The 25,250-nt window shown below is 58.2% G+C and overlaps 1 protein-coding gene across 5 annotated transcripts in view; it reads right to left on the bottom strand.

Moving 5' to 3' along the window:
* Positions 1-24,738, bottom strand: part of COLEC11 (collectin subfamily member 11) — a 31,831-nt gene extending 7,093 nt beyond the window's left edge. Inside the window, exons 1-4 of one of the 5 annotated variants that reach the window (XM_047746573.1) lie at positions 24,495-24,733; positions 20,587-20,730; positions 13,807-13,878; positions 123-194 (exon numbers count right to left, since the gene is read on the bottom strand). In XM_047746573.1, coding sequence (XP_047602529.1) covers positions 123-194; positions 13,807-13,878; positions 20,587-20,707 — 265 coding nt within the window. In that variant the 5' untranslated portion in view covers positions 20,708-20,730; positions 24,495-24,733. Of the gene's footprint in view, positions 1-122; positions 195-13,806; positions 13,879-20,586; positions 20,731-22,913; positions 23,287-24,494 lie in introns of those variants that run through there. The other 4 variants (XM_047746575.1, XM_047746574.1, XM_047746576.1 and 1 more) reach the window with 4 other exon arrangements.
* Between the last annotated feature and the right edge of the window lie 512 nt (positions 24,739-25,250).

Here is a 25,250-nt window from a genome sequence, read left to right as displayed (position 1 = left end):
GACCGCAGGTATCATGTGTAGAGCACACAGAAAGAAGCAACTGGCCAGTCTGCAAGCGTTCTCCAGCGCCCGCCCCGGGAGCCCGGGAGGAAATATGGGGACGAGGGGTGCGTCGCAAATACCTTTAGAACCAATGGGACCAATTTTTCCATGGCGACCCACACTGCCCTTCTGTCCTTTGTCACCCATGTCTCCTGCAGAAAACAACAAGATCAAAATTGGTTGGTGCACAGGTAATTCAGCCTACCTCCCGTTTAACATGACCCACACGCACACGCACACACACTCTTGCACACACACGAGAGGAGATGGAACGGGTACAGCTCTCATCTTTATGTGACTGACCCCAGAAGGCTCTTCACAGGTCACTTGTTGACAGATTTCCCAGAGGAGGACACACCTCCCCGAAAAGCCACGCGCACTGCGGAACGGAGGAGACCACCGGTGGGTCCCCATCCCAACCTCAGCCCAGGCCCCCCTGCTCTGCACTCACATCGGTAGAGAGATGTGCTCCGTCCCAGCCCCAGCCCACGTCAAGCAGACACGCTCCATCAAGGGCATGAGGGCTGCTCTCGGGAGCTGGGAGGCCGGCCAGTGGGGGTGTGCAGTGACCACCGAGGCCCCTTTCCTGGGAGAGGGGGAGCCTCACTCACGCAGGAAGCTGGGGGGAGGGCAAGAAGGAGGGTCCAGGGATGCTCCGTCACACGCTTCCGAGGGGTCTAGTCCTCCAGCAGGGCCTGGCCACACAGCCCCGTCGTTCTCTTCGTGCAGCTTGGAGGGTCACCCCCCCTGCAGCTCCCTCACTCTGCCTCTCCCACGCTGCCCATCCCTGCAGGCCGGCCCGGTGACCATCCTCACGCCGTGACCCCACAGGACCATCCTCACTGACCAGCATGCTGAGACCCCGGACGGGGGTCCTCACCCGTTCACAGCAGGGGTCATGCGGGCAGAGGGCGTGTCCTCCCCCAGGGGCTCTCAAACTCTCGGCCCCGTCCCTGCTGGTCTGCTGCTGACCCCAGACCACAAACCCAGCCGGCAAACAGCAAACACACACAGAACACTTAGTAAAAGAAACACGCAGTCAGACTTCATTTAATACTGAAACTAAGGGAAACTGAGCACAAGCTCCTCCGCAGGGGGAGGGGACGGGAAGGACTTCGTGTTGCGTACAGATAAGGCTTTGTCCTGCTCTGATGCCAACTCACACCTTAAACCTGAGGACTTCCCAGCCAGGAACTCGTAGCTTTGCAGACAGACAGAGGTCAGAGGACAGAACACAGGCCTCGGGACGAGCCTGGCTGACATGGAAACGCATCCCTGTGACACAGAAGTGGCTGACATTCACACACACTTATTCACGAAGCACCCTCACGCCCACGCTCCTGCGGGGTCACAGAAGCGATCCCTGCACAGAAAAGGCCCCGAGGGCCTGGGAGGCTGGTCGGGGCCACACGGCCAGTGTACAGCAGGACTGAGACAGAGCTGCCACTGCAGATCTGAGAGCCAGCGCCCCCTTCCTGCACCACTGTTGGCGGGGGACCCCAGGGAGGCCGAGGCCAGGCTGGCCCAGCCGTGACAGAGACTACTCAGGCCACAGATCCTGTGGACTGTGAGTTCCGTGTGGTGCAGCAGGACCTAGACCGGCGGGAGACGGGGAGCAGTCAGACACCTGTAACAGGTGTGCTGTGGCAGGAGAGGGGCTGTGAGGCAGCCCTGGCAAGTGAGGGGGTGGGGAAGGTGCCCCGAGGGACACAAACCTCCAGGTGGGGAGCTAGAAGAGAGTGACAAGAGGATCCATGGTTGATGCGCATCTGGTGACACGCAGAAGGGCTGGAAGGGGGTGAGGACACCCGGTCAGGGAACAGGTGAGAGCCGAAGACAGGTGCCCAGGAGTAGGGTCGGGGGGCAGGGAGGGTGGTGGGAGAAGTGCCACATCTGGGAAGAGGTCAGGAGCAGGTGACAGTGGGGAGGCCCCTGGGCAGGCAGGGATGGGAGAGAGAAGCGGGAAGCAGGCTGTTCCCATGGGGACCCTCACAGCAGGAATGTCTGGCTGGGCCCGCAGCGGCCTTCTCTGCGAAGGCCCCAGACCAGCAGTGAGTGGTAGCGGTGAGGTCGCCCCGCAGGAGGGGCAGGCCCGGACAACCCTGCGGAGCGGTGGAGGAGGGGTGCCCACAGGGTCGGAGCTGCGCGGTGAGACAGGGACAAGCGTGAGGCCTGGCCGGAGCGGGGTCAGCGGATGAACACTGCAGAGAAGCCTTGGGATGACGGCCAGGCACAGACCTCTGGCTACGAGCTCACCGGGACCCTGGGGCCAGGAGTGGGGGGCTCCCGTGGGGCAGAGTTAGCAACGGGGCCACAAGAAAGAAGCAGCAGGGTGTGAAGGTGGTGCTCCCTAGTGGGAGGCAGCCCTTCAACGCCCCCATCCCTGTGTGGGGCCGGGGTCCGTGGAGGACAGCACCGAGAACTGGCTCTGCGCTCCTTGGTCTCCATCCATGCCCACCGGAGCCAGTCCTGCCCCTCCCGCCCCTGCGGCCAGAGGACCCTGGGTCACTGCTGACCTGCTCCAGTCTCCTGACCGGCCCTTCCCCCCACCAGGGTCCCCGGAACAGGCTCACCCCCAGTGAACCTACTGCTGGGTCCCCAGAGCAGCCAGCAGGGAAGGGAACGAGAGCAAACCACTTTCAATCACCCCGAGCCCAGCACTCAGCCCGTCACACACTCGCCCCCGGCAACCCTCCTCCCGACAGGGGTGCCGTCACCGCTGAGCCGGCTTGTGGGAAACATGCCCCAAGTTTCAGTGTGACGGGAGAGGCTGCCGCCTCCCCTGAGGCAGCGAGGAAGGGGCCTTACTTCACGCTGAAGCAGGAGCAGGTGCTCAGGCCGCCACCACGCCCCCTGCCATCTGGAAACCACGGTCTGGAACGCCTCTGGGGCCCCTTCTTCACAGCCTGTCCCAAGACTGACCCGGGATTAGAATGTGGCTCTGCCCCATGCGCCCCGGGGCTCTCATGCCACGTGCTAGAGACACCGCGCTGGTCTACTCCATCTCCACGACTCGGCCCTGCAGACACGCAAGCACTGTTCTCTCCAGAACCACCCCTCCAGCTTGCCCGCCCCACTGCCTCTTCCTCTGGGCTCAGTCTGTTCTGTCTGCTCCTCCGAGGAGCGACCCCTGCCCAGGCTGAGTGCCCCTGCATGGCCTGCCCACCATCACCTCCCGCAGGGGACTGAAGCGTGTTCTCCCCACCCAGGGCTGAAGCCTGGCCCCCTGTGATGGGGGCTGCCGGTGGGCCTTGGCAGGTGAGCGGGGTTCGATGAGGTCATGGGGAGGGGGCAGGCTGCCCAGCATGGGACTGTTGCCCTTGCAGTCAGGAGGGACGCCAGAGCTCGCTGTCTCTCTCCAGCATGGGAGAAGACGGTCGTCTGCTGCCCGGGACTACCTCCTCAGCAGAGCCAACACAGTGACAAATGCAGGTCTGCTGTTGCAGTGGTCCGGCACGTGGTATCTGCCCCCGCAGCCCGGCCGGCCACGTCCCCGCCCTTGTCCCGACGCTCATGCCCACTGATGAGGTCAGAATCCCGGATCTGACCACAGCGTTTCTGCTCAGCCGCTGGCGAAGAGCATTCTGCAGAAAATCAGGGTTCCCTGGGACGTGTACACACCCTGTGTGCCCGCCACGGGGGCAGCCTCCCTTCCCCAGCCTGCTTCCAAACGGCTGAGCTCTCTGTCCCCTAACTCTGGAGTGCACCCCCTTCCTGAAGTCCAGAACAGACCACGAGCACAGGAAAAGTCGGTTGGAGCTGCAGGATAAATATCAGAAGGACCTCATGTTTAAGCTTTCCTAACTTTCGTGTCTCCCCCAAACATGAGGTCGTTCTGCTGTTGTCACTCAGCGGTCAGCAGCGGTCAGCTGTGACCTTCCATACCCGTCCTCGTGGGGAGGTTCAGACGGAGTTAAGTACAACACAAGCTCCCTACAGTGCTCCGATGAAGACAGTGCCCGAGCAAGAAGTCTCGGTGCAGACCGTCCCAGCGAACCCTATCTTCAGATGGGAAGACAGAGGCCCAGAGAGACCCAGGGACTTGCACCTGCACGGACCAGCGGGAAGGATTGCTTCCAACACACGGGAACACCCCCTGCAGAATTTCCATGAGACAGGGGCAGGGTCTCCAGAGCCCGGAGAATAAAGGGATGTGCCTTCCCGCCCAAAACCCCACGGTACGGAGGAGTGTGGGCATCACATCAGTGCACAGGCTGGCTGTGAGGGTGGACCCGGCACGTAAACGAAGGGTCCCTACCCTCCAGGAAGACCCCAGCAAGAAAGGCAGGAGGGGAGCCCTTCTCCCTGAGGCCCTGGCTGAGAAACTCGAAACGACACCTGCGCCCTGTTCTCCCACCCAGACAGCTCTGGCGCCCCGCGCACACCGTCGGAGGAGAGCCTGGATGCAGACACCCGCTGTCAGTAGCACAGCTGCCGACGTGCCTTCCCCGCCCCTGCAGAACGACACACCACTAGGCCGCATCGGCAGCGGAGGGCGCCCTGGGGTCCAGCACACACTTGCTGTCGTGGACAAGTTATAACCTGAGAGGACGGGAGAGCCGTTGGCTGTCCGCCCATCTCTGAATCACACAGCCAAACATTCACGCCAGGTGCCACTGTCCCCTGCGGGTACCAGACCCAGCTCCTGCCCCTGGAGAAGAGAGGGACGCTACCTGGGGCATTCCGAGGAAAACCGGAGGCCTCACGGAACAGGGTGCACCTGCCAGGGAGGAGGCCTCACTGAGCCCCGGCCAGGAGCCAGCCACTCGGCACCCTGGCCTCAGCAGCCTCCGGAACCCCGGGAGAACAAACATCCGTTTTTAAGCAGCCCCGTCTGTGGGGTTTGTTACGGCAGCCCTAGAAGACCAGGACAATTTCTCTGCACCCCCAAGAGAAACGAGTTCAGAGAGGCCAAGTGACCCACCTCGAGTCACACAGCACTCGAGGGAAGACCACCGTTCTGTGACCCCGAGCACAGACTCCACAGTCAGGCAGACAAGACCCTGATCCCAGGGCAGAGTTGTGCAACCTTGGACACATCACCGCCCACTCTGAGCCTCAGCGTCCTCGTCCATCGAGATGCATCACGGCGGTGGTCAGCACCTGTGTCGCTGAGCACCTGGGAACATGAGTTTCACACAGACGGAGGCCCCTGCTCCATGTTCGGGGCTCCCAACCCCGCACCACGTTGGGGACAGTGGCCGACTTCCCGGCGCCAGGGACATCCTGCACTGAGCCAGTTTCCAGCAGCCAGGCTGAGTGCACGCCACAGGCTTGTGAGCGCAGACACCCCCCCACCAGCTGTACTCAGACGCTGAGGACACGCGGCCAGCGGGGAGCGGGACAGCTGCTGGGCTGCCCTGCCTTACCTACACCAGCCTGTCCCTCCCGCTCTCAGCTCAGCCTCCTCCACTGGGCCCCGCAGGCCCTGAGATGCGAAAAAACCTGGTCATTGCCTCACGGTGCTGTGGCCGTACAGGAGGCCCCACGGGCAGTCAGAGAGCCCGCCCTGCTGCACATGCGCTCCGAAGGAGCAGTCCGGGAAGAGCCACCGTTTGCTGGTGCTTGGCAGTGTACACACACACATGTATGTGCACACACGTGCTTGCTCATGCCCATACATGCTAACGCACAGGCACCTAGAAACATGTGGCCCTGTGTGTGTGTGCACACGTGTGTGTGCACACGTGTGTGCAAACATGTCTGCACCTGTTCAAACACGTACACACACGCCACACACACGTGCATGTGTACAAGCACACCACCCGAGGCTGTGAGGCTGGTAACCATCAGCTGAGTTTGAGCCCAGACCTCCAGGGCACCCAGAGGCCCCCCAGCCCCTGTACACTCGCCCCCGTGCCATACATCACCCTGTACACCTATCGTGGGAGGGGCCACCCCTCCAGGAGGAACGTTTTATCTCTCGTGCGTGTTGAAAGAAAGGGTGAGAACCATTCAAATCCCCTGAGACTGTTGACACGTTCTCCACGGCAATCCCAGGTGGTTTGCGTAGCTGACTTGTTTTCACCTGCAGACACTTCTTGGGAAGTAACCTGGGGCAGAAGAATGTTGTGGTTGCAAACCCAGGGCTGTCCGAGGAGCGCGGGTCAGAGCAAGAGCTCTACCGGGCCTTCTCCCGCTTCCGGAAAGGTCTTCTTGCTCCTCCAAACGACAAGAAGCCTCTTGCGAAAAGCACACACGTTCCCTCCCTCAGTTGCAGGAGATGGTTGGAGATGCACAAGGCGCTACAGTCCCGTCCCCTTCTGTCTGAAGAGCTTCTTGCTGAGGCCCCGGGAGCCGGGAGCTGAGGTAATGCCTCCTGTACCCCACTAACGAGACGCGTGCGAGACCACGTCTGTCCTCCAGACACACAAGGCACGAGAGAACGGGAGCTGCTCACAGCAGGAAGGTAACTCTTATTAATTTTAATGACGATCTCACACGGTCCTTTGAAGTGGGATTGGGGCAAAGGGGCACTCAGAATTCAGCTTCCCTAGCGACTTGTAACGAAGGGCCTGTCACTGACATGGGGTCACCCTCCACCTCTGCGTGCAGGGAGGGTCCCCAGAGCCTAAGGCAAGTGGCCCAGGAGCCCCCCGATGTCGTCTGAGCAGCGTCTGGGGACAAGGAACCCTGAAAACGAAGGTGGCGTCGGAAGCGGTGTCAGCCACGCAATTCTGAGCCGCGGCCGCAGAGCAGCGCAGGCCAGAGAGGCGGGAGGTTCTTACTCAGTAGAGGACAGAGGACAGCCAGAGGCATCTGCAGACCCTGGGCCTGGCTCTGTGGTTTCTGCTTGCACGCACTTCCTCTTGTTCAGGTTCCCCAGCCGGGGGCTGCTCCGTGGGCTGAGCCGAGACCCCCCAGCACACGCACATCAGCCAGAAGCAGGCCCCCTGCGGCCTGACCCACGTGGGCACAGGCGGTGGAGCGGGCCTCGAGGGCGTGCGGACGCTCGGGACCGGTCACCTCCCAACCCACCGGCAGGCCCCAGGCCACATCGCTCGAACAGCTCCGCCGGGGTGGCGTCTTGCTGATGGACGCCCACATCTCAGCCGCACGTTAACGAGAGCCCAGCAGGCTGCTGCGTCCCGCAGTCTGACAGGCATCGGGGGAGCCAAGCCCTGCAGTCAGCAGACGGCAGAGAGCCCGGCTTGGCGTGGCCACAGCCTTGGCCACAGACCTGCCCTCTACCACCACCTGGAGCAGGGCCCACAGACGCACCCCCCGGACCCTCAGCACAGGGCACGGGGTCACTACAGACTGCAAAGATACTCGAAGATACTGAATTCAAGAGGTTTTCCAATGGGTCGAGGGCCTTCCAAGTGCTACATCTCCCGGGGTCCCTGGAGCCCTAAGAAGAGAGTGAGTGCGCCGCCCCAGGGGCCCACCATCTTGCTTGGAGTCTGGTGTATAAAGAAACGGGCAGGACAGGCCTGTGGCACGCCGTGCCCACCGCACACCTGGCAGGACTTGCCCCAAAGGGCCACTCCCGAGGACCCCAGGGGACGTGTCCCTCAGACCTCAACGCCGGGGCGGTCGGCGAGTCTAGGCAGTTGATGGATTCTGAGTCCCCCTGTCCTTGCACCCTGGGAAGCCCTAAGAGGAGGTGGTCGGGCAGGAGGGTCGTGATGTCCCCGACCCCTCATACCACCACACTCACGCTGCTTCCCTAGGAGAAGAGTAAGTTGGAGAACCACGGGTGTCTTCCTCTGGCCCCGACATGAGGACGTGAGCCACCTGTGCAGCTCACCCCACCGAACACCCGGGACCTCACAGCATGAATTTCACTGAATAAACCTCATCTTATACATGGGGATAATGTTTTTTTTTCTCCACTGTTTTCTACTTAGCTGAATTGTATTATCGTCGTTCTTTCAAACAGGAGCCTGAGAAAAGAAAAAAGAACAGGGAGAAGGGGAGGGAGAGCAATTAGCCGTGGAGGCAAAGGGCGAGGGAAGTACCCGCCGGAGGCCACAGCAGTCAGGGGCCAGGAGGACGCACACCCCAAACCCCCACCCCAGTGAGCCCGTAAGACCCACAGCACAGGCTGGGCTGGGCGAGCTCCCGCGGGTGGTCCCCAGGGAGCAGTGGGCAGTAGATGAACCCTGAGGGTCCCTCCCCCACTTCCAGCGGCCGGAGCGGGAGCAGCTCTCTGCACTGGGGGGAGCAGCAGGCCCGGACCAGGACTCCCTGCCGCCTCTTTGCTGGCCCCTGGAAGTGAAGAAAGGGAGTTCATCCAAAATTGAAGGAGGACTGAGGAGGAAGGCAGGGTTGGCGACCACAGATCCATCCAGTCTGGGACATCCCGAAAGTCAGGAAGCCCTGCTCTACAGCATTTACGGAAAGTGGTTTATGGACATCCAAGGAAGGGACCCTCCTCATCCTGGCACCCAGAGAAGGTGCCAGGACAGGAGGCTTTGGGGCACGGCCAGAACTCACACAACTCAAGGCCATGGAGAGCCTCAAGGAAACGTGGAAGACTTTGAGGACAAAAGTTCTACATATGGTCACTTTTGCAAGCTGTCGGACCAAGATGCGTGGAGAGGGGCTCTGGGCCCCAAGACAGCCACCATGACTCTGCGTCCCAGCAGAGCACCTCCAGAAGGAGCGGCCCAGGACCACAGGGGACCCACGCCATGGCTGGCGAGTCAGATCCCAACTGGCCAAGGCTTCTAAGCCAGTGTCGGGTCAAGTGGGTGTCTGCAGAAACACGGCCTCCCCTTCCCAGTGAGTCCGGGGGCTCTGCAATCCTGTCTTCCGGCAAGAAGCATGGTTCCTGACCTTCTGTGCCCCGCCTCACCAGCCACAGCTGCCTGAGCAGGGCAGGGATGCGGGTTCGGGAACCCCCCCCCACAAGCTGTGGCCTCCAGCCTGTCCTGGCTTCTCCCCAGAGACGGGCGTGTGTCCCCGGAGCCATCAGCGGTGAGATTGTCCTGCGGCCAGAAGGGTCTCGATGGGACGCAGAGCCTGCAGAAAGTAGTGAGGGTGGCAGTGGAGGAAGGGCTGCCGCGGGACAAGACCAGTGTGGGAACCCAGAGAGGCCGAGGCTGGGGGAGCGGCTCCGGGAACAGCGGTCCCGTAATACCCGCAGGGAATTCTCACACCATGTTCATACACTAGCAAGATCACCACAGGAGCTATTAGTCTTCTAACAATTTCATAAAGGATATCACCAGGAAATCACCGTCGCAAATAAATGGACACTGGCTGAAAGTACGCAGGGAAAGACCCATCAGGAACTGAAAATCGGTGGCAGAGTCTCTCTAGACTAGAACGGGGCGTTCCAATCGGGCGACCCGACCCAGCGCAAGTGGACACAGGAGAGAGCTCAGCAGGTGGAAGCGATAATCAGTAAAACGTGAGACATTTGAACAATAATAATTCTAGGGGCACCTGGGTGGCTCAGTCGGTTGAGCGTCCGCCTTCGGCTCAGGTCATGACCCCGGGGTCCTGGGATTGAGCCCTGCATCGAGCTCCCTGCTCTCCCTCTCCCTCTGCTGCTGCTCCCCCTGCTTGTGCTCTCTCTCTCAAATAAATAAATGTGATCTTCTTTTTAAAAAGCTAAAAAATAAATAAATAAAATTCTAAAACCTCCCAAGGAGCCCAGTAATATTTACATGGAAAAAATGATTCCAGGGAAAACAATTTCTGAAAAATGAAAAAGTCAACAGTCCATTTGCCCACACCCTGAAACCAGGCAAGTTGCCGCCCCCGCCGCCCCCCGCCGGTTTCTGCAACTCTCACGACTCCGCTGGAGCGAAGAGCCTTCCAGAAGCTACAAAAGTCAGACACTGGACCTAGGAGCAGCTGAACGTGGCCGTGCTCGGCTAGACCGGGCTGAGGCCGGGAAGCCTCCGGGGCTGGAGGAAGCAGAGGAGCGGGGGAGAGAGGCTGGGAGGACCCCGAGACCCGGCACAGCTCCCGCCCCACGCCCATGCCATACAGAGGCCACGGCAGCTGAGGTCACCCCTCCTGGGAGGTTTCCTGCAGGGGGGCCGGGACTGCCTTCTTAGGTCGCCCACAGCCCTCCACGGCCGGCTGGACCCGGAGCACCGCGTCAGCATGTGGGGCGTCTGCGGGGGGCGACCAGAGGCTACACACCTGTGCCTCCGGTTACTAAAACGCGCTGACATCGAAAATCGGCCCACGGTCTCTGCTGGGAGCACTAAAAACACAGAAAGGAGTAAAAGAGAACATTTAAATGCCTATAATCCTACAACCCAGAAATCACTACTGATGCTTTGGGCTATTTCTTTCCCGTCCTTTCTCTGTCTTCGTGTAAGCATTTTAATCAGTCGTGTCTGTTCTTGTATCCTGTCTGATTCTCTCCCTGGTGTCATGTCATGGCCGACCCTGTTCTTAAAGATCGCCCCAAAAGATACTTCCGACATTTCCGCATAACTGCTTCCACCTCTCAGGGAGCCAAGTACATGAACTTGGGTTCATGTGTTCTCTGTATTCTGCACTTAGCAAAGACCCCAAACCAGAGCTGCTCATTTCATCAGTGGCGGTGCCAGACCCCTGATGAGCCCAACTCTCGAGGACTCGGGGACTGGCGTGCTCAGAGGAAGTGGGGCTGGTTAACCCAGCCGCTGCCACAGGGCTGTAAAGGGCCGGTCCAGGCTCCTCTCTCCGCCCTGACCCCACAGAGAACTCCACACTAGAGCACTCCGCCCAGGGTGGGATTTTTAAGTTACCCGTGGATACTGGGCATCCATTAAAATTACTTCACAGCATGAAAAATTGTCACATTAAATTTAAGAAATAGAATGCAAATTGAGGGTTTCAGAGGGAAGGGAGGTGAGGAGATGGGTGAGCCCGGTGATGGGTATTAAGGAGGACATGTACTGCATGGAGCACTGGGTATTGTACACAAACAATGAACCATGGAACACTACATCAAATAATTTTAAAAATTTTTTAAAATTAAAGAAGATGCAAATTTATGTGGACACTACAATTATAGCAAAGCAAAAAAAGGCACAAAAAAAGAAATATACTAAAGTAAGTGCCAATCTCTCAGTGGTTTTATTATGGGTGATTTTCTCACCTCATCAGGTATATATAAACTTTCTACCGCAAGCATATGTTGGAAAAATTGGAAACAAGCCAGTTACTTAATGAAGGTAGGACTTAACTGCCACTAGCATGCTGAGCTCAAATGTCATTACTTTGAAAAAAACATCAATGAAAAAGGATCGTGAAATGACTTTGAGACTGTCTAGAGTAGGGAAGCTATCTACTTCCTGACTCAAATATAAAATCGCCCACACAAAAAAGTAGAAAAAAAGTAAAAATTTATCGCTCTGTAAATTTCATAATTAGTTCAGTAATAAAATAAGACTATCTACTGTCCTTTCCACTTCCATAAAAAGTATAATAATAAAAACTACAAGCACGTAAGTTCTGCGATACTGTTAACTTATCACAACCCAAGAATTCTGAGAAGGAGTTCTGCCCCGCCGGCCCACTGGTCAGCTGTCCACTTGGTCAGCTGGGCTGGCCTCTGCGGGGATGGCCACTACCTTGTTTCTCGCAGGGGCCCCAGGAGAGGCGCTCCTGCTTCACTCACTCCTGCATTTGCACAGGTGAAGTGCTCCCCAAACCTCGGGAAGATTGCTCGTTTCGAGTGTGACATGCACGGAGCAGCATGAGCATGTATGTACAGATGGCCTCTTTAAAGTTCCAAATTCCACTTAGGGCAACTTATTCCAAGGAAATACTCAGAGATATGCACAGAAAACACAAGTACAAAAGTATCTTATATATCAAGAAGAATAAGAACCCAAAACTTTTTTTAAAAGATAGAAGAAGACAACCAAAGAAGAAGAAGACCCGAAAGACAGAAAAGAAATACGAATGACTTTTAAATGCCCAGATAATGACTCTACTTCATTCATAATAAGAGAAGCGAAGTCATACTCACTAAGGCGACATTTTACGACTGTCAGACGGGCAGCTCCCCTAAATCAGTGAGGGCAGCAGGAGACGCATTCCTTGTGTTGCCTGTGACACTGTTTCAATCTCCCTGGAGGGCACCTCTACCCAGATTTCGAAAGCACCAGCACTCTGATCTAGCAATTCCACTGTTTATCTTCAGGCTGTACTCGCAGACATTTACAAATGACACATACGAGACCATTCTCCACAGCAGACCCCTCTCCGGGAATAGGAGACCAGTTAAAGCGTGGCAAGTTCACACATGGGATAGCAGGTCATGGCACGAGAGGATGAGGGGAGCGTGTCTGTGCTCTGTGGAACAATCCAGGGTGCTTTGTTAAGTCAATGGGGGAAATTCAGGACCATATGTATACGGTGCGACTGTTCGTACAAGAGGAGGGAAGAATCAGGTGTGCGTTTGCCTGTGTGCTTGCTGATTCATAAAATACGTCTGTAAAGAGAAGTCAACCACCAGTGTTGTTGCTGGGGAAGGTGCCGGGGGGCCTGGAACGTGGAAGGACAGCGTTCGCTGGGAGCCGTTTTAGGTGCTTCGAACTCTGAACTAGGAGAATAGTCCATTTATTTTTTTAACTGTTTTTTTTTTTAATGGGCAAAGGAGAAAACAAGAAATAAAAATCAGGGGCACGTGGGGGCTCAGTGGGTGAGGCCTCTGCCTTCAGCTCAGGTCGTGATCCCAGGGTCTGGGATCGAGCCCCGCACCAGGATCTCCGTTAGCAGGGAGCCTGCTTTCCCCCACCCCTGTCTGCTGCTCTGCCTGCTTGTGATCTCTCTCTGTATCAAATAAATAAGTAAAATCTTAAAAAAAATTTTTAAAAAGGAAATAGAAATCATTAAGGCTAATGGAAGGATGGTGACAGAAATGTTTGGGTCTCGACTGTGACAAAGGTTTCCCGGGTGGGCACAGCTATCAAAGTCATCACTTGTACATCAGAAGGAGAATGTCCATAAATTGTACCTCAGAAAAGTGAAAAAACAGTGCATGGGCTTGAATATATATATATACTCAGTGGCCTTTATCTGCATCGTCATAATAACTTTCTGGAAACTGGAAACCGCCTCGCTTTCCAGTGTTGCAGGACTGGCTGGGGGACCAGCAGGACGGGCAGCAGTCTGAGTCCCAGAGCACAGAGCGCAAACGCTGACAAAGCACTTCTACCTCCTTTACTGCACGGCTACTTTGCACGGACAACTACTCCCTGTAAGACTCAGCACAACCCCAGGGGAGATGGAGAATTACACGATTGTACTTAGAAGCAAAGAGATTCAGCAATTAGAATCTGCTCGCCACAGGTGCTTCCCCTGTAGAACCCCACACGCCCCACCCAAGTCTGTCCCTCGGTCCTTTGCACACCTGCACCACCGCTGCACACCTCATCTGCTCACATACCTCCTTCTCTCTTTACCCACCTCAATCATGGCTTGCACACCTCCTTATCTGTTTATGCACCTCTTGATCTGCTCACACTCCTCTATCACTGCTCACACGCCTCCTGATCTGCTCACACGCCTCCATAACTTTTGGCACACCTTCAGAGTTTCTTGCACACCCTCACAATTGCACTTGTGCATGTAACACTCCCAAATGACCCCATGTTGCTGTGCGCCGCTCCCAGGCTGCTCTATTTCTTGGCGTGCGGAGCACTCTGCACCCTGGCTCACTACACAGGCATCAAACTCCCCTCGCATCCCCACGCCCTCCTCTCCCCTGCGGCTGCTGCAGCAGCACCAGCTGCACCCTCTTGGGCAGACCCCAAAGGGGCTGGGAAGGGCCAGACTTTGGCGGGTCCGAGGGGCGGCAGGTACCTTTCTCTCCTGTGGGGCCGACTCTTCCAGGCCGTCCGGGTGCACCTTTGTCTCCCTTCTCTCCAGCATCCCCTGTGGAAGAAGTCACTGCATTTAGGACCTCCTTCGGAGCACAGATCCCAGCATAAGCCTTGGCTTCTCACCCTGTGCACGGCCAGCCACGCCCCTTGGCCTTCCTCTCTCCTGCCCCAGCCCCAGGACATTTCATCTCTTACCCTGACCATCTCCCACCCCCATGAGCTTTCCCCCTCTTCCACCCTCCATCACTGAGGCTCTCAGGTTTCCCTGCCCCAAATCTGTGTTGGGACTCTGCTTCTGGGCCCTCCTTCCCCCTCCAGGGATGTTGTGTCCCCTTCTCCAATTATCCCTCTGGGCTAGCTTGCCCTCTGGCGCACAGCGCTCCCTGAGAACCCCTGTGCCTGACCCTCTGCCCTCAGGGCAGCATGAGGAGAGCAGGGATCTCGAGGCTCTCCCGTGCCAGGTGTCCCGCTGTATCTGTATCCGGCAGGTGCACCAGGGAAGAATAAACAGGCGCTCACGTCCTCATCCCCGCATCCTTTCAGCATGAGGGGATGCAGCACACACTCAGGGGTGGGGAGCCCGTGACCCAGTGGGCACATCCACCTGATTCGGGTTCCCTGGCCAGATGTGTCCTGCTGTCAGCCCAGGCTGCATGCCGCCGGCCCTTGTCACGGGTCCTGGCGTGTCTGGGCAGTCACTTGCTCATCTTTGATCTGTCGCTTGTCTCAGAACTGAAGCGGGGAGATGGGCTATTCGTCTCCTGATGCCCCACGCTTCGCACACCGCACGTCGACCCGATGGCTTCTCCCCAGAGGTGAGTCTCTCCCGTGATGCTCCTGGTTCTAGCGGAGACACAGATTCTCCCAGCCTGCAAGCCCCCGGCCCGGCATCGTCTCTGCTTTCTGTCTCCCTCATCAGCGGAGCGCAGCCTCTGCCAAGCTCTGTGGGGTCTGACCGGCCCACTCCCTGCCCTGGCCCAGCTGGGCCAGCCCCGGGGCTCCCTGCAGCTCTGGGGACTGTGCTCACACGGCCTACGCAGGACAGACGTGCATGGCATGTGGGGATCCCCACGAGCAGCGGAGGCAGTGCCAGGAGCAGAGGCTGGAGTTGGATGGGAGACATCAAGGTCCCTCCCTAGGCCTCCTCCCCACCCCACTCTAATCCACGCCCAAACCTTCTTCCGAAAACACAGACCCCATTATGTTATGTCCCTTCTTTTTTTTTTTTTTTAAGATTTTATTTATTTGTCAGAGAGAGAGAAAGAGCACACAAGCAGGCAGAGAGGCAGGCAGACGCAGAGAGAGAACCAGGCTCCCTGCAGAGCAAGAAGCCTGATGTGGGACTCGATCCCTGGACCCTGGGATCATGACCTGAGCCGAAGGCAGAGGCTTAACCCACTGAGCCACCCAGGCATCCCTGTTATGTCCCTTCTTAAAACCACCAACAGGCTGAACGTGGAGACAAATAACGCCTCATTTCTAAAACCATCCTCAGAAGGTCTTCCTCTGGAGCCCAGGTCGTGATGGCCACCTTCCCACCTTCCCACCTGACCCTCCAGGCTGCGCTTCTGATCCGCTCACCAACTGCCTCTTCTCCTCAGTGACCAGACCCTGCCCCATATCACATGGCTTGTCTGCCTGACCGCTGTACCGCTCCCCCACGAGCGTGCGTGTGCCAGCACAGGGTCCGCGTAACCCCCAGGTGCACCCAATGCTGGCCACCGTCCAGGCTACTTCAGTTCTCTGAGACTCTCCTTGGGCCCTCAAGCCTGGTGAGAAGCTTAACTGAGCTTACAGATGCCCCAACGAGATGCCCAAAACTGACGGGCCTGAAGGAGGGGGCATCCCGTTTAAACTTCCGTAGACAGAGAGAAAAGCAGAGTGCCAGCAACAACCTGTGGTCGCCTGCGTGCCCCTGCGGGGAAGGCCCCACGCAGCCCCCAGCTGAAGGGTGGGCTCACACACGCCCGGCACACACAGGGCCCTTAAGTCTCTGCGTACTTTACGGTTCTTAAGAAAGGAAACTATTACAGTAGAAATACTTGGGGACACATTGATAGACCCGCAAGGAATACCGACTAACAGACTGAGTGCGCCACCAAGAGCCTGCACACACTCAAGGGACACCAACATCTGGAAGAGAACTACCAGAGGAACGGGACCCTTGGGGCCATCGGCGTCTGACCCTGAAATAAGACGCTGAATATCTTCATAAAGGCAAGAGAGGATAGACCCCATCCCCTACGATCAAAAGTAAAAAGCACTGAAAAGAACCAACTAGAAATCTTGCACATGAAATTAATTTTTTTAATTATTTATTTATTTATTTGAGAGTGAAAGAGAGAAAGAGCGTGCGCACAAGCAGGGGGAGCAGCCGGCACAGGGAGAGGGAGAAGCAGGCTCCCCACTGAGTAGGGAGCCCGACATGGGGCTCGATCCCAGGACCCCGAGATCATGACCTGAGGCGAAGGCAGAGGCTTAACCCACTGAGCCCCCCAGGCACCCATGAAATTTATTTTTTTTAATAATCATATTTTATTTGAATTCAATAAATTACCATCTAGTGTATTACTAGTTTCAGAGGTGGATTTCAGTGACTCGTCAGTTGCTTGGAACGCCCGGTGCTCATCACATCACGCGCCATCCTTAACGCCCACCACCCAGTTAGCCCATCCCTCATCCATCTCTCCTCCATCGACCCTCAGTTCGTTTCTCATAGTTAAGGGTCTCTTATGGCCTATCTCCCTCTCTGATTTTGTCTTATATTGCAACCTTATTCTTAACAGTTAAAAAACTGGAAACGGTCCAAATATTCATTTAGCGAGGGAACAGCTAATCAAGCTGTAGTATACATGAAATTAATTTTCGAAATGAATCTCTCGACAGAAAGGCCGAGTAGCAGGGTGGCCGACGACGCGAGCCACGCCACGAAACGGGTCAGGACGGAGAATGTTTCCACGGCGCGACGTGAAGAGATCAAGGACTGGAAAGTTGTGTTTGGATTTAAAGTTATCAAGTGGAGAGTGAAGAAAGCCCCACAGACGCCCATGTCCATCTTAGAGGAATTCCAGAAAAGGGAGAACAGACAGTTGAAGCCGTGAGGGTTTTGCCAGGTTAAGACCTGTGGCCTCCCAGCACCAGGGAAAGGCACGGAAGACCACAGCACAAGTGCCACAGGGAACCACACGTGAGAGACGAGGGAAAGTAACGTAGATGCGACACGGTGACGTTGCAGAACCAGAGCGAAGGGAAGACCCTGTCAGTCACCCAAGAGGAGGAGGGGTTTGTGAAGACAGCAGGCTCCAGCGTGAGTCAGGCTGACCTGGGGATTCTCCTTCGCTGCACAGGACATAAGGTAAAGGAAGATAAAATACGACAATAATTTCAACCCAAAAGAGCCATAATTGAGACTGAGAGATAGAAAAGGGCTCTCTGATGAAGTGACTTCTGGAGACCTGCCATAGCCAGGCACCCAACGGGCAAACGGAGCTCCGAGAGGGGGGCCCCACCTGCACAAGTGAGGGGCCAGGACGGAAGTGACAGGTGCGCAGGTGCCAACGAGGGCTGGGGGACGGGGCGGTGCCCAGAGAAAGAGTGGGGCCCTCCCTGTGTGTCAGGGAGAGCTGGAAGTGTACCCCTATGGGGGTCCGGGCCGAGGCGAGCCTGTGTCACCGCCTGCCGGACAGCACCTGCTCCCCCATGCCAGCTCCCCCACTGAGCGGGAACCCCTGGAAGCCCAAGAGCACACGCAGCCAGCCCGGTGTCTCCCGGCGCACCCCGGAGCAGCCTTGACCACAAAGGCACTCTGGCTACACTTGGAGGAAGTGCACACCAAGCACGCCACCAGCTTTTCTTTCGTGGAGGAAGAGGAGCCCCAGAGGCTACTTGCTGTGTTCCCCATGTGCATGCAGCGAGCTCGCCCCACCACAGGAGGCAGGATCGCGTGCACCCCACGGAGGAGGAGCCAGGCCCGGAGAAGTAGGCAGCAGGTCTCCACCACCCCTCCCTAGTGCATCCAACCCAGCTCCGCACTCCTCCCGGAGAGAAAGCAGTGAGGACACAGGCCTCATGACTGTCTCGGGCTCCCCGGAGGCTGCCCCCGCCCCCCCCCCCCCCCCCGCTGCTGCAGGCCTGCATGGAGCGTGACACCTGTGTGTGCAGCAAGGCTCCGAGGACAGAAAGTCCCTGGGCAGCACCTAGTGCTACCTTGTGCCCACAAGTCCTCCTCCTAAGGCAGGAGAGAGGACTACTATATCATGAAAAACTTTCTAAGAGCATGACCTCTCATGGGTCTCGTCTCAGATCATCAGAAAGTCCCTCGAACACCGTTCTCCCCAAGATTCTGCATCATGGTCTCGCCCAGTGCTGGGGAGCAGGGGTGGTCCCTGGGAGGGGGGGCGTCCAGAGCTCAGAGGCAGAGAGCCTCCGGAGCCCCTGGTTGGGTAAGCCCCCCAACCCTGAGGACAGGGTGCACTGCGCCCTAGAAGACAGGGGCTGCGCCCAGTCCGTGGTCTCAGGGACATTCAGAGCTGTGGCCCCGCTGATGAGAACCTCAGGACCGTATTGCTCTAAGCCTCTCCCCGCCAAACTCGCACACACTCCATACTGTGTGCCCAGGGAGCCCAACGTCCTCTCCCCACATCCTTTCCTTTAGCAGGCAGTGATCTGGGACCGATGACCGTGTGACGTTCTACGTGACGAGTTATGTCTCTACCCGGAGAGGCTAACATTTCAAGTGTCCAGTTTATTCTTCATCATTGACAACCTGTTCCCTCCTCCCTCCCACGTGCAAAGCACACGTGGCTAGTACTTACTTCTAGCTCGTCTCCCAGCCTGTCTCAAGAAGGTCTACGGCACAAAGCTGTTGCCTTGACGGCATTTGGGTCATTCTTGACCCAACAAGGAAGACATCAGGTACTTGGTGCAGGCACTTGGCCATCTTTGTGGCCGGTTGAGGAAGGGCCATGGGTGCTCCTGGCTCTCCAGCACCTGCCTCTACAGTGGACGTCCCCCCGCAGTGGGAGAGGAAGCAGGCCCCAGCCGCTGGCGGGTCTCAGAGGAGCAAAGTCCCCAAAGGTGTGTGTTAGTCGGGTCCCCTTGTTCCTGGGCCAGAACGAGAAACCCCCAGTCCTTGACTCCACCCTCACCGCTACCCCCAGAACGGGGACGACGGGAGGTGACGTCACTTCACAAGGTTTCCGTGAATTCACCCGTCATCGGGCATGTACGCACCTTCTACTTGTCAGTTACAGCTCAGGGAAGCTGGAGACAAGCCCAGGACATCCAGACCACACAGACTTTGGGAAGTCTGGTAAGAAGCTTCTCGGGGCGTGCGGGTGGCTCAGTCTGTTAAGCGTCCGACTCTCCATTCTGGCTGGGGTCATGATCTCAGGGTCAGAGATGGAGCTGGGCGCTCAGTGTGGAGTCTGCTTGCAATTCTCTCTCGCTCCCCTCTGCCCCGGCCCCCTCCTCGCACACTGCCTCTCTCTCCAATAAACAAATCATGGGTAAAAAAAAGGTTTCTCTACTGGAACTGTGGCTTTGGTGTGGACAGACTGTGGCCATCGGGACTATGGGGCAACGTTGCTGCTTCATCAGGGCGTCTGGAACGCAGGCTCCGCAGCCCAAACCACCCCCCACGGCTTCCACACAACCTGGGGATGAGTCTAGTTCACCTGCTGGAGGACGAGCCCCTGGGCGCAGGGTCTGCCTCAGCATTGCCCTCCAAGGAGCCCACCCCTCGTCCAGCTCACTGAGGCCATCTGCCCTGGCCGCCCTCAGGTGGAGCCTGCGCTCACAAGCCCCATCTGCCCCCACGAGGGTCTGGTCTCCAGAGACGCCCGGCTCTGTCTTGGGGGGCGGTCATTCTCGTCACGGGTCCAAGGCCCCTAAGTGTGAGTCTGCTTCCTCCATCTCTGTAAGGAGAGCTGACAGCATTCCCGCGGAAGGCCCAGGATCCGGGCCGGGTCCATGTAGACTGAGCAGGAAGCAAAGGGCAGAAGGGAATTTGGGGAGTGAGTCCCGGGCCAGCCCCTCTGCACCCTGGTCTCTTGCTCCTAGAGCCAGAGGCCCAAGCCTGCCCACCCCACCTGCGTCACGAGCCCTGCCCCTGCTTCAAGGGTTTTGTAGCGTTTGAGCTGGAGCCCACACATTCATCCTGCACTGGACCCTCCACCCTGCTTGGGAATTACAAGGTCTGGGAATCTCTTGCCTGTGCTGCGGAGAAACCAGGGGCTTTTCCAAACAAAGACGCTCATTCCCGGGGCCGTACCCCAGCCCCCACATCTGCTCAGCAGAGCAAACTCCCACTGGAAGGAAATTACAAGCAAGCCAGCAAGAGAAGAGCTTTTGGGGTTGGTTGACTGGTTTGTTTTTTAAAGAAGAAATCGGGAGCCCTCCGGAACCAGTGTCGGAGCACCGGCTTCAAAGCGGTGGGACCCAGTCTGGCAAACTGCCAAATGTCCCCGAGCCTCCAATGTCCTTATCTGCAAAATGGACAGATGAGACCATCTCATTCTGAAAGTCATTCAAGGTCATGTGCGTGGCACCTGGAACAAATGTTAGTGTCCTTTATGGGGTGCAGTTAGGCGGCTAGCTTCAGAATTTCAGAATCCCTTGGCCAAAGGAAGAGTGGACTTTATGTAGTCGACCCTGAGTTTGACAGATGGGGAACCCGAGGCGCATCTTGCTCAGACCCCGGGCGGCGGCAGCACCAGCCCTCCAGCCTCAGCCACACTTGGGAGGCCGCGGGCGAGCTTACCTTTGAGGCCTGGGACAAGAATATGCAGGGAGCAGGCGTCCTCCGCTGTCTGCTGAGGGTGTCCCCCCGGAAGCAGCCACAGGAAGGCCAAGCCGATCAGAGCCAGATGCTGCTTCATCATGAGTGCTCGGGGGACACAGGCTCCTGCACCAAGGAAGGCGACACAGCAATGAGCATTCAGACACTGGGGCGCGACCGCATACAGGCTGGGACTGGGGTGCTGGTAGCTGTCGGGGGCCCCTCCCAGCCTTCAGGTCTCTCCCTTGCGGCCCACCTTCGCCTCCCCATCCCGGCCACACTGGGACTCCCAACCTGAGCGTGGCTGCCAGATTCTCGCCTCTGCGTCTCTGTGGCTGAGACTTCACACACACACAAAGGCACACGTGTGGTCCTATGACAACTCTGACATGCTGCGCAGAACAGAGGGTAGAGCCCAGCCAGCTCCCCAGGACCGGCCAGCCCCCCATGGTCCCTGGGCCCAGGACCCCTCCATACCCCTTGGGGCTGCACTCTTGGGCTGTGAATGCCTGTCTCACGTGGCTTCCTAGCATCACCGCACACCAGTGCGCTCCTAACAGACCACTGTCCCGATGGCCCAGCTTGGAGCTTTCCAGGCGCGGGCTGTGTGTGCAGAGTCTGAGCAAGCCTGTTCCGCTCAGCGCCCTGCTGCGGGGCTCACGGCAGCCATAGCTCGTCAATTATCTGTCACTGTGACAGCACCCGTCACCAGCGAGTGTGGGAGGCGGATGGAGGCCGGGACACACAGGAGGACACAGCTGGCCCTGCGCCCCCATGGGGATCAGGCATGCTGACTCTTCCCCCGAGGGCCAGTGAGGAAGTCTTGGCAGCAGCACCCAGAGAGCCACCCCCTGAGACTCTGATGAACACACGGCGCAGGATCTGGGGATGGCCATGCACCTGGCAGCCCCAGGACCAGTACCCTGGGCTCATCATGTCTCTGTCGCTGGCTGGTGCCCTCCGCGTGGAGGGGAGGGAGGAGTCTATGCGAGGAGCAACTACGTGAAACACGGAAAGGTGTGCCGGGGCAAGTGCTCGCCGAGACGGCCGCGGCGCTACTGTTTGCACACGGGGAGGGCCCCACGGCCTGCAGCCCCTCCAGGCCCAGGAAGCCAGAGCCTCTGAACCGAGAGGTCCTGTGCCCCAGCCACTGCTCCAGCCAGGTTCTCCGTGCGACAGATGCAGGCAGAACCTGTGTGTGCTCTGTGACACCCTGCAGCAAGGGCCCTGCTCCCCTTGGCGGGGGCACAGGACACACCATGAAGGGCAGGGGTGAGGATGAATGTCCCCTCGACGGGGGACCGTAGAAGGCCGGTCGCCCTCAGCACGTCGCTCCCATTTCACAGGCCAGGGAACCAGGGATGAGGGAAGTGAAGTCAGCTGCCCAGAGCACCCCACTAGTAGGTGGAGAGGTGGGGTCGGCCCTGGGGCCTCCTGGCGCACCTGACCTCTCCCTTCTGCTCCTGTCGGCCGTCAAGAGCACCAAGCCCAGGAGCGGGGGCCACCCACCTCCCTACACTATGGTGGCAGCTTTTACTGTGTTATTTCATGCTTGTGAGAGAGACAAGGAGCCACTATTTACTACCACACGTGGGCACACAAACCTCATTTAGTTCCCAAAACCACCTCGGACCTGGCTCCTCAATGCGATGGTGCCAAGGAGGCTGGAGGCTGGACAGTCAGCCCCCTCCCAGCCCCCCTCCCCGCCCCCCCCAGCCCCCCTTCCGGCTGGCGCTCGGCCTGCCGCCTGCGCTTGCGTGAAGGAGCAACTCTGAGGAGAAGGGAAAAGGCTTGAAGGTTTGCCCACAGCCCACAGGGATGAGCTTTGCCCCTTTCGCTTCCCCCCTACCGCTGGGCCTTGGGCCTTGCTCTGGAAGTGGGCCGCGAGTGAGCACCTCCTGCGGCTGGGAAAGGCTCAGGCCTCGGGCAGGAGCTTAGCGGGCACTGAGCTGAGGACCCCAAAGGCTGCATGAAGCAGCGAATGAGGGACGGACAGAAGCTCACCGTGGCGGCACCCAGAATTTAAGGTGTCCCCTCCCTGCGACTGCTTTTCCTCGCTGCCCGAGGGCCCCTCATGCCTCAGGTCCAGGCGGGACCGGGGCCAGCGCCTCGGACATGGCCGGTGCGGGACGGGCTCGCGGTGGCTCCGGCCCTGCATTAACAGACCTGGAATTCCTAAGAGCCTGTTTGCGACGCTGTGTCCTTCACCCTGTCGAGCTGAGCTGCTGCTCTAGAAGCAAATGTGGGTTCTTTCCAGAATGTAGCTCTTAACAGTGATGATAACGTTAAAAAAGTCATGATAAACTTACATTTGGGCTCAGTCTACAATACTTGCGTCTCGGTGTTTGCGGAGGCGGAGGGGTTTACATATTTCTTAACGTCTCGGGGGTCCGAAGCTGACGTGGGAGTTTCGTCTCCAGCTGAGAACGGCTGTATCCGGGGACAGCCACGCTGCTCAGCACGACCCCCGGCCCCCACACACGGCTTCCAGCCACAGCGGTCGCCACCTGGGCTGCGCAGAGCCCGCACAAGGCCCCCGGGCCGCAGCCGGAACCTTCCCCGCAGCCCTACCACCCCGCCCGCGCCCCGACACTGGCTCCTGCATCTGCGTCTCCTCAGGGCAGCCCTGGTGGGGCGGGGGTGGGGGGACCCTCCAACTCCTCCAACTTCCAGCTCTGCCCTGGGAATCAGGAGAGGAATTCGGTCTGTAAACGGAGAAGCCGAAGCCGCGGCCCGCTGGGGCCTCTCTAAGAACCACATCCTGATCCAGCCAGAGCTGGGAGGTTTCCACCCTCCCTTGGGTGCACCAGGGTTTCTGAGGGGAAATTCAATTTGGAATTTTTAGTAGAAGTTCATTGTAAGTCTGAAATTCTCTCTCTCTCTCTGTCTCTCAAATAAGTAAAATCTTTTTTAAAAAAAATAAATGGACAATGAAAAAAAATGTGGTATAATTTGCCAAACTCACAATCCTACCTTTTCATTAAGCTCTGCAGCATGTACAGCCTGAGAACCATCTGGAAGCACCAGGGGCTCTGAGAATGGCCCCCCCACCCCCACCCAGCTGCTTGCTCCCCATGGTGACACGGGGTCTCCCCAGGGCCCAACCAAAGGGCACACACTAAGGAGGAAGAGGCCCTTCCCCCAGCTTTCTGCAAACTGTCTGTCCTCTCACAGCCCCCAGATCTCTCAAAGCCGTGATGAGCTGGAATCACGGTGGACGCCCGGTAAGGAGAGCGCTTCCCACCAGATCAGAAGTCTGGCTACCACGTGCCGTGGCTTTCCCACTTTGTCTTTTAAGTTTCTAAGTACGACCTAACTTCAGCCTGGAAGCCAGCTGGCCAGGGAGGAAGGGACCCCGTCACACCACGTCACACTAGTTTGAGAGACCAGAGACCCCCGCTCTGGTCCTGCCTTTGCCCCATTGCTGAGCTCAGAACAGAGCCATGGGCCATGAGCGCAGATGACCGCTGTGGCCCACGTGGCCCCAGCCACAGGCGGCGGCCGCTCCCCAGGAACACACTCCGGCCACCTTCACGCACTGCCACAGCCACCTCTCACACAGGGATGGGGATTCGAGAACACACAGCCCCACCTCTTGGAAAGAGTGCAGAGCAGAGAAGCCTCCTTTTGAGTGCCCTTGTGAGCCGGCCCCATGGAGTCTCCAGCATGAGCTCCTGAATCACTCAGACCTTGGAATTCTAGAGTCGGATCCATCGGACAGACCCCATCCGTCGCGGGGACCAAAGAACAGATCCCACCCCCCTTTCCACCGAGTCCTCCCTCTGGCCGCTTCGGGAACCTTGCCTTCCTAGCTCAGCGTGTCCCCGTGGACTGGCAGACCCCCGCCCTGCTCCCCAGGGCTGCCGGGTCACCCGGCAGAGCGCCCCTACCTGCAGCGCACACCAGGCGAAGGGGGCGTCCTGACTGTCGGGGACCCGGGAGGACACTGCGCCCAGGAGCCTCATAGCCGCTATTTACAGAGGCCGCCGAGCCCCACAGGCCAGGCGAGCATGGCCCAGGCCGTCAGGCTTCCCAGCAAATCAGGCTGGGTCTCAGCCTTATCTGCAAAGAGCTTCCTGTTTGCAATACATCCGCTGTCCTGCGGGAGGGCGGTGGAGGGTGTGGGAACGCGGGAAGCCGCCGGAGATGCCCTTCGGGCTCTTCACCCCGAGCCCCCCAGCCTGACTCTGGCGTCCGCTCTGTTCTCCTTCTCTTCTCCTTCTGAAGAAGGAAGCGTGAGTACTGAGTACGCTGGGCGTCGAGGGAAGCAGGGAGAGCGGTCACCACCAGGTGCCACATCAGACAGAAATAAATGTGGCGGACCCGCTTCCTTCCACTCTCCCTGTAGGGTTTCACTTCAAGGCACTCCCTGCTTGTCTACTGCCTGTCCAGACCTACCCCACGCAAGACCCAAACTCACTGCGCTCCCTGACGCTTCATGAAGGCAGAACAAGGGTCTGTGGTGGGCGGGTCCGGCTCCTGCCTCTCACGGAGGAGGGGAGGGGACTTGTTTAAGAAAAAGATACTCATGGACGTGAGGGCGATCTGGCTGCGACATCTGTCACCCCATTGATCGCCAGGGTTGATTCGGCTGATCTGGCTGGCTAGGCGGGTGTCCCCTTCCTCCCTCACCGCTCCATGTGCGT

Source organism: Lutra lutra, chromosome 9 (genome assembly GCF_902655055.1).
Source record: "Lutra lutra chromosome 9, mLutLut1.2, whole genome shotgun sequence".
Lineage (NCBI taxonomy): Eukaryota > Metazoa > Chordata > Mammalia > Carnivora > Mustelidae > Lutra > Lutra lutra.
Note: the sequence above shows the minus strand (reverse complement) of the source record. Positions and strands in the feature narration are given on the sequence as shown.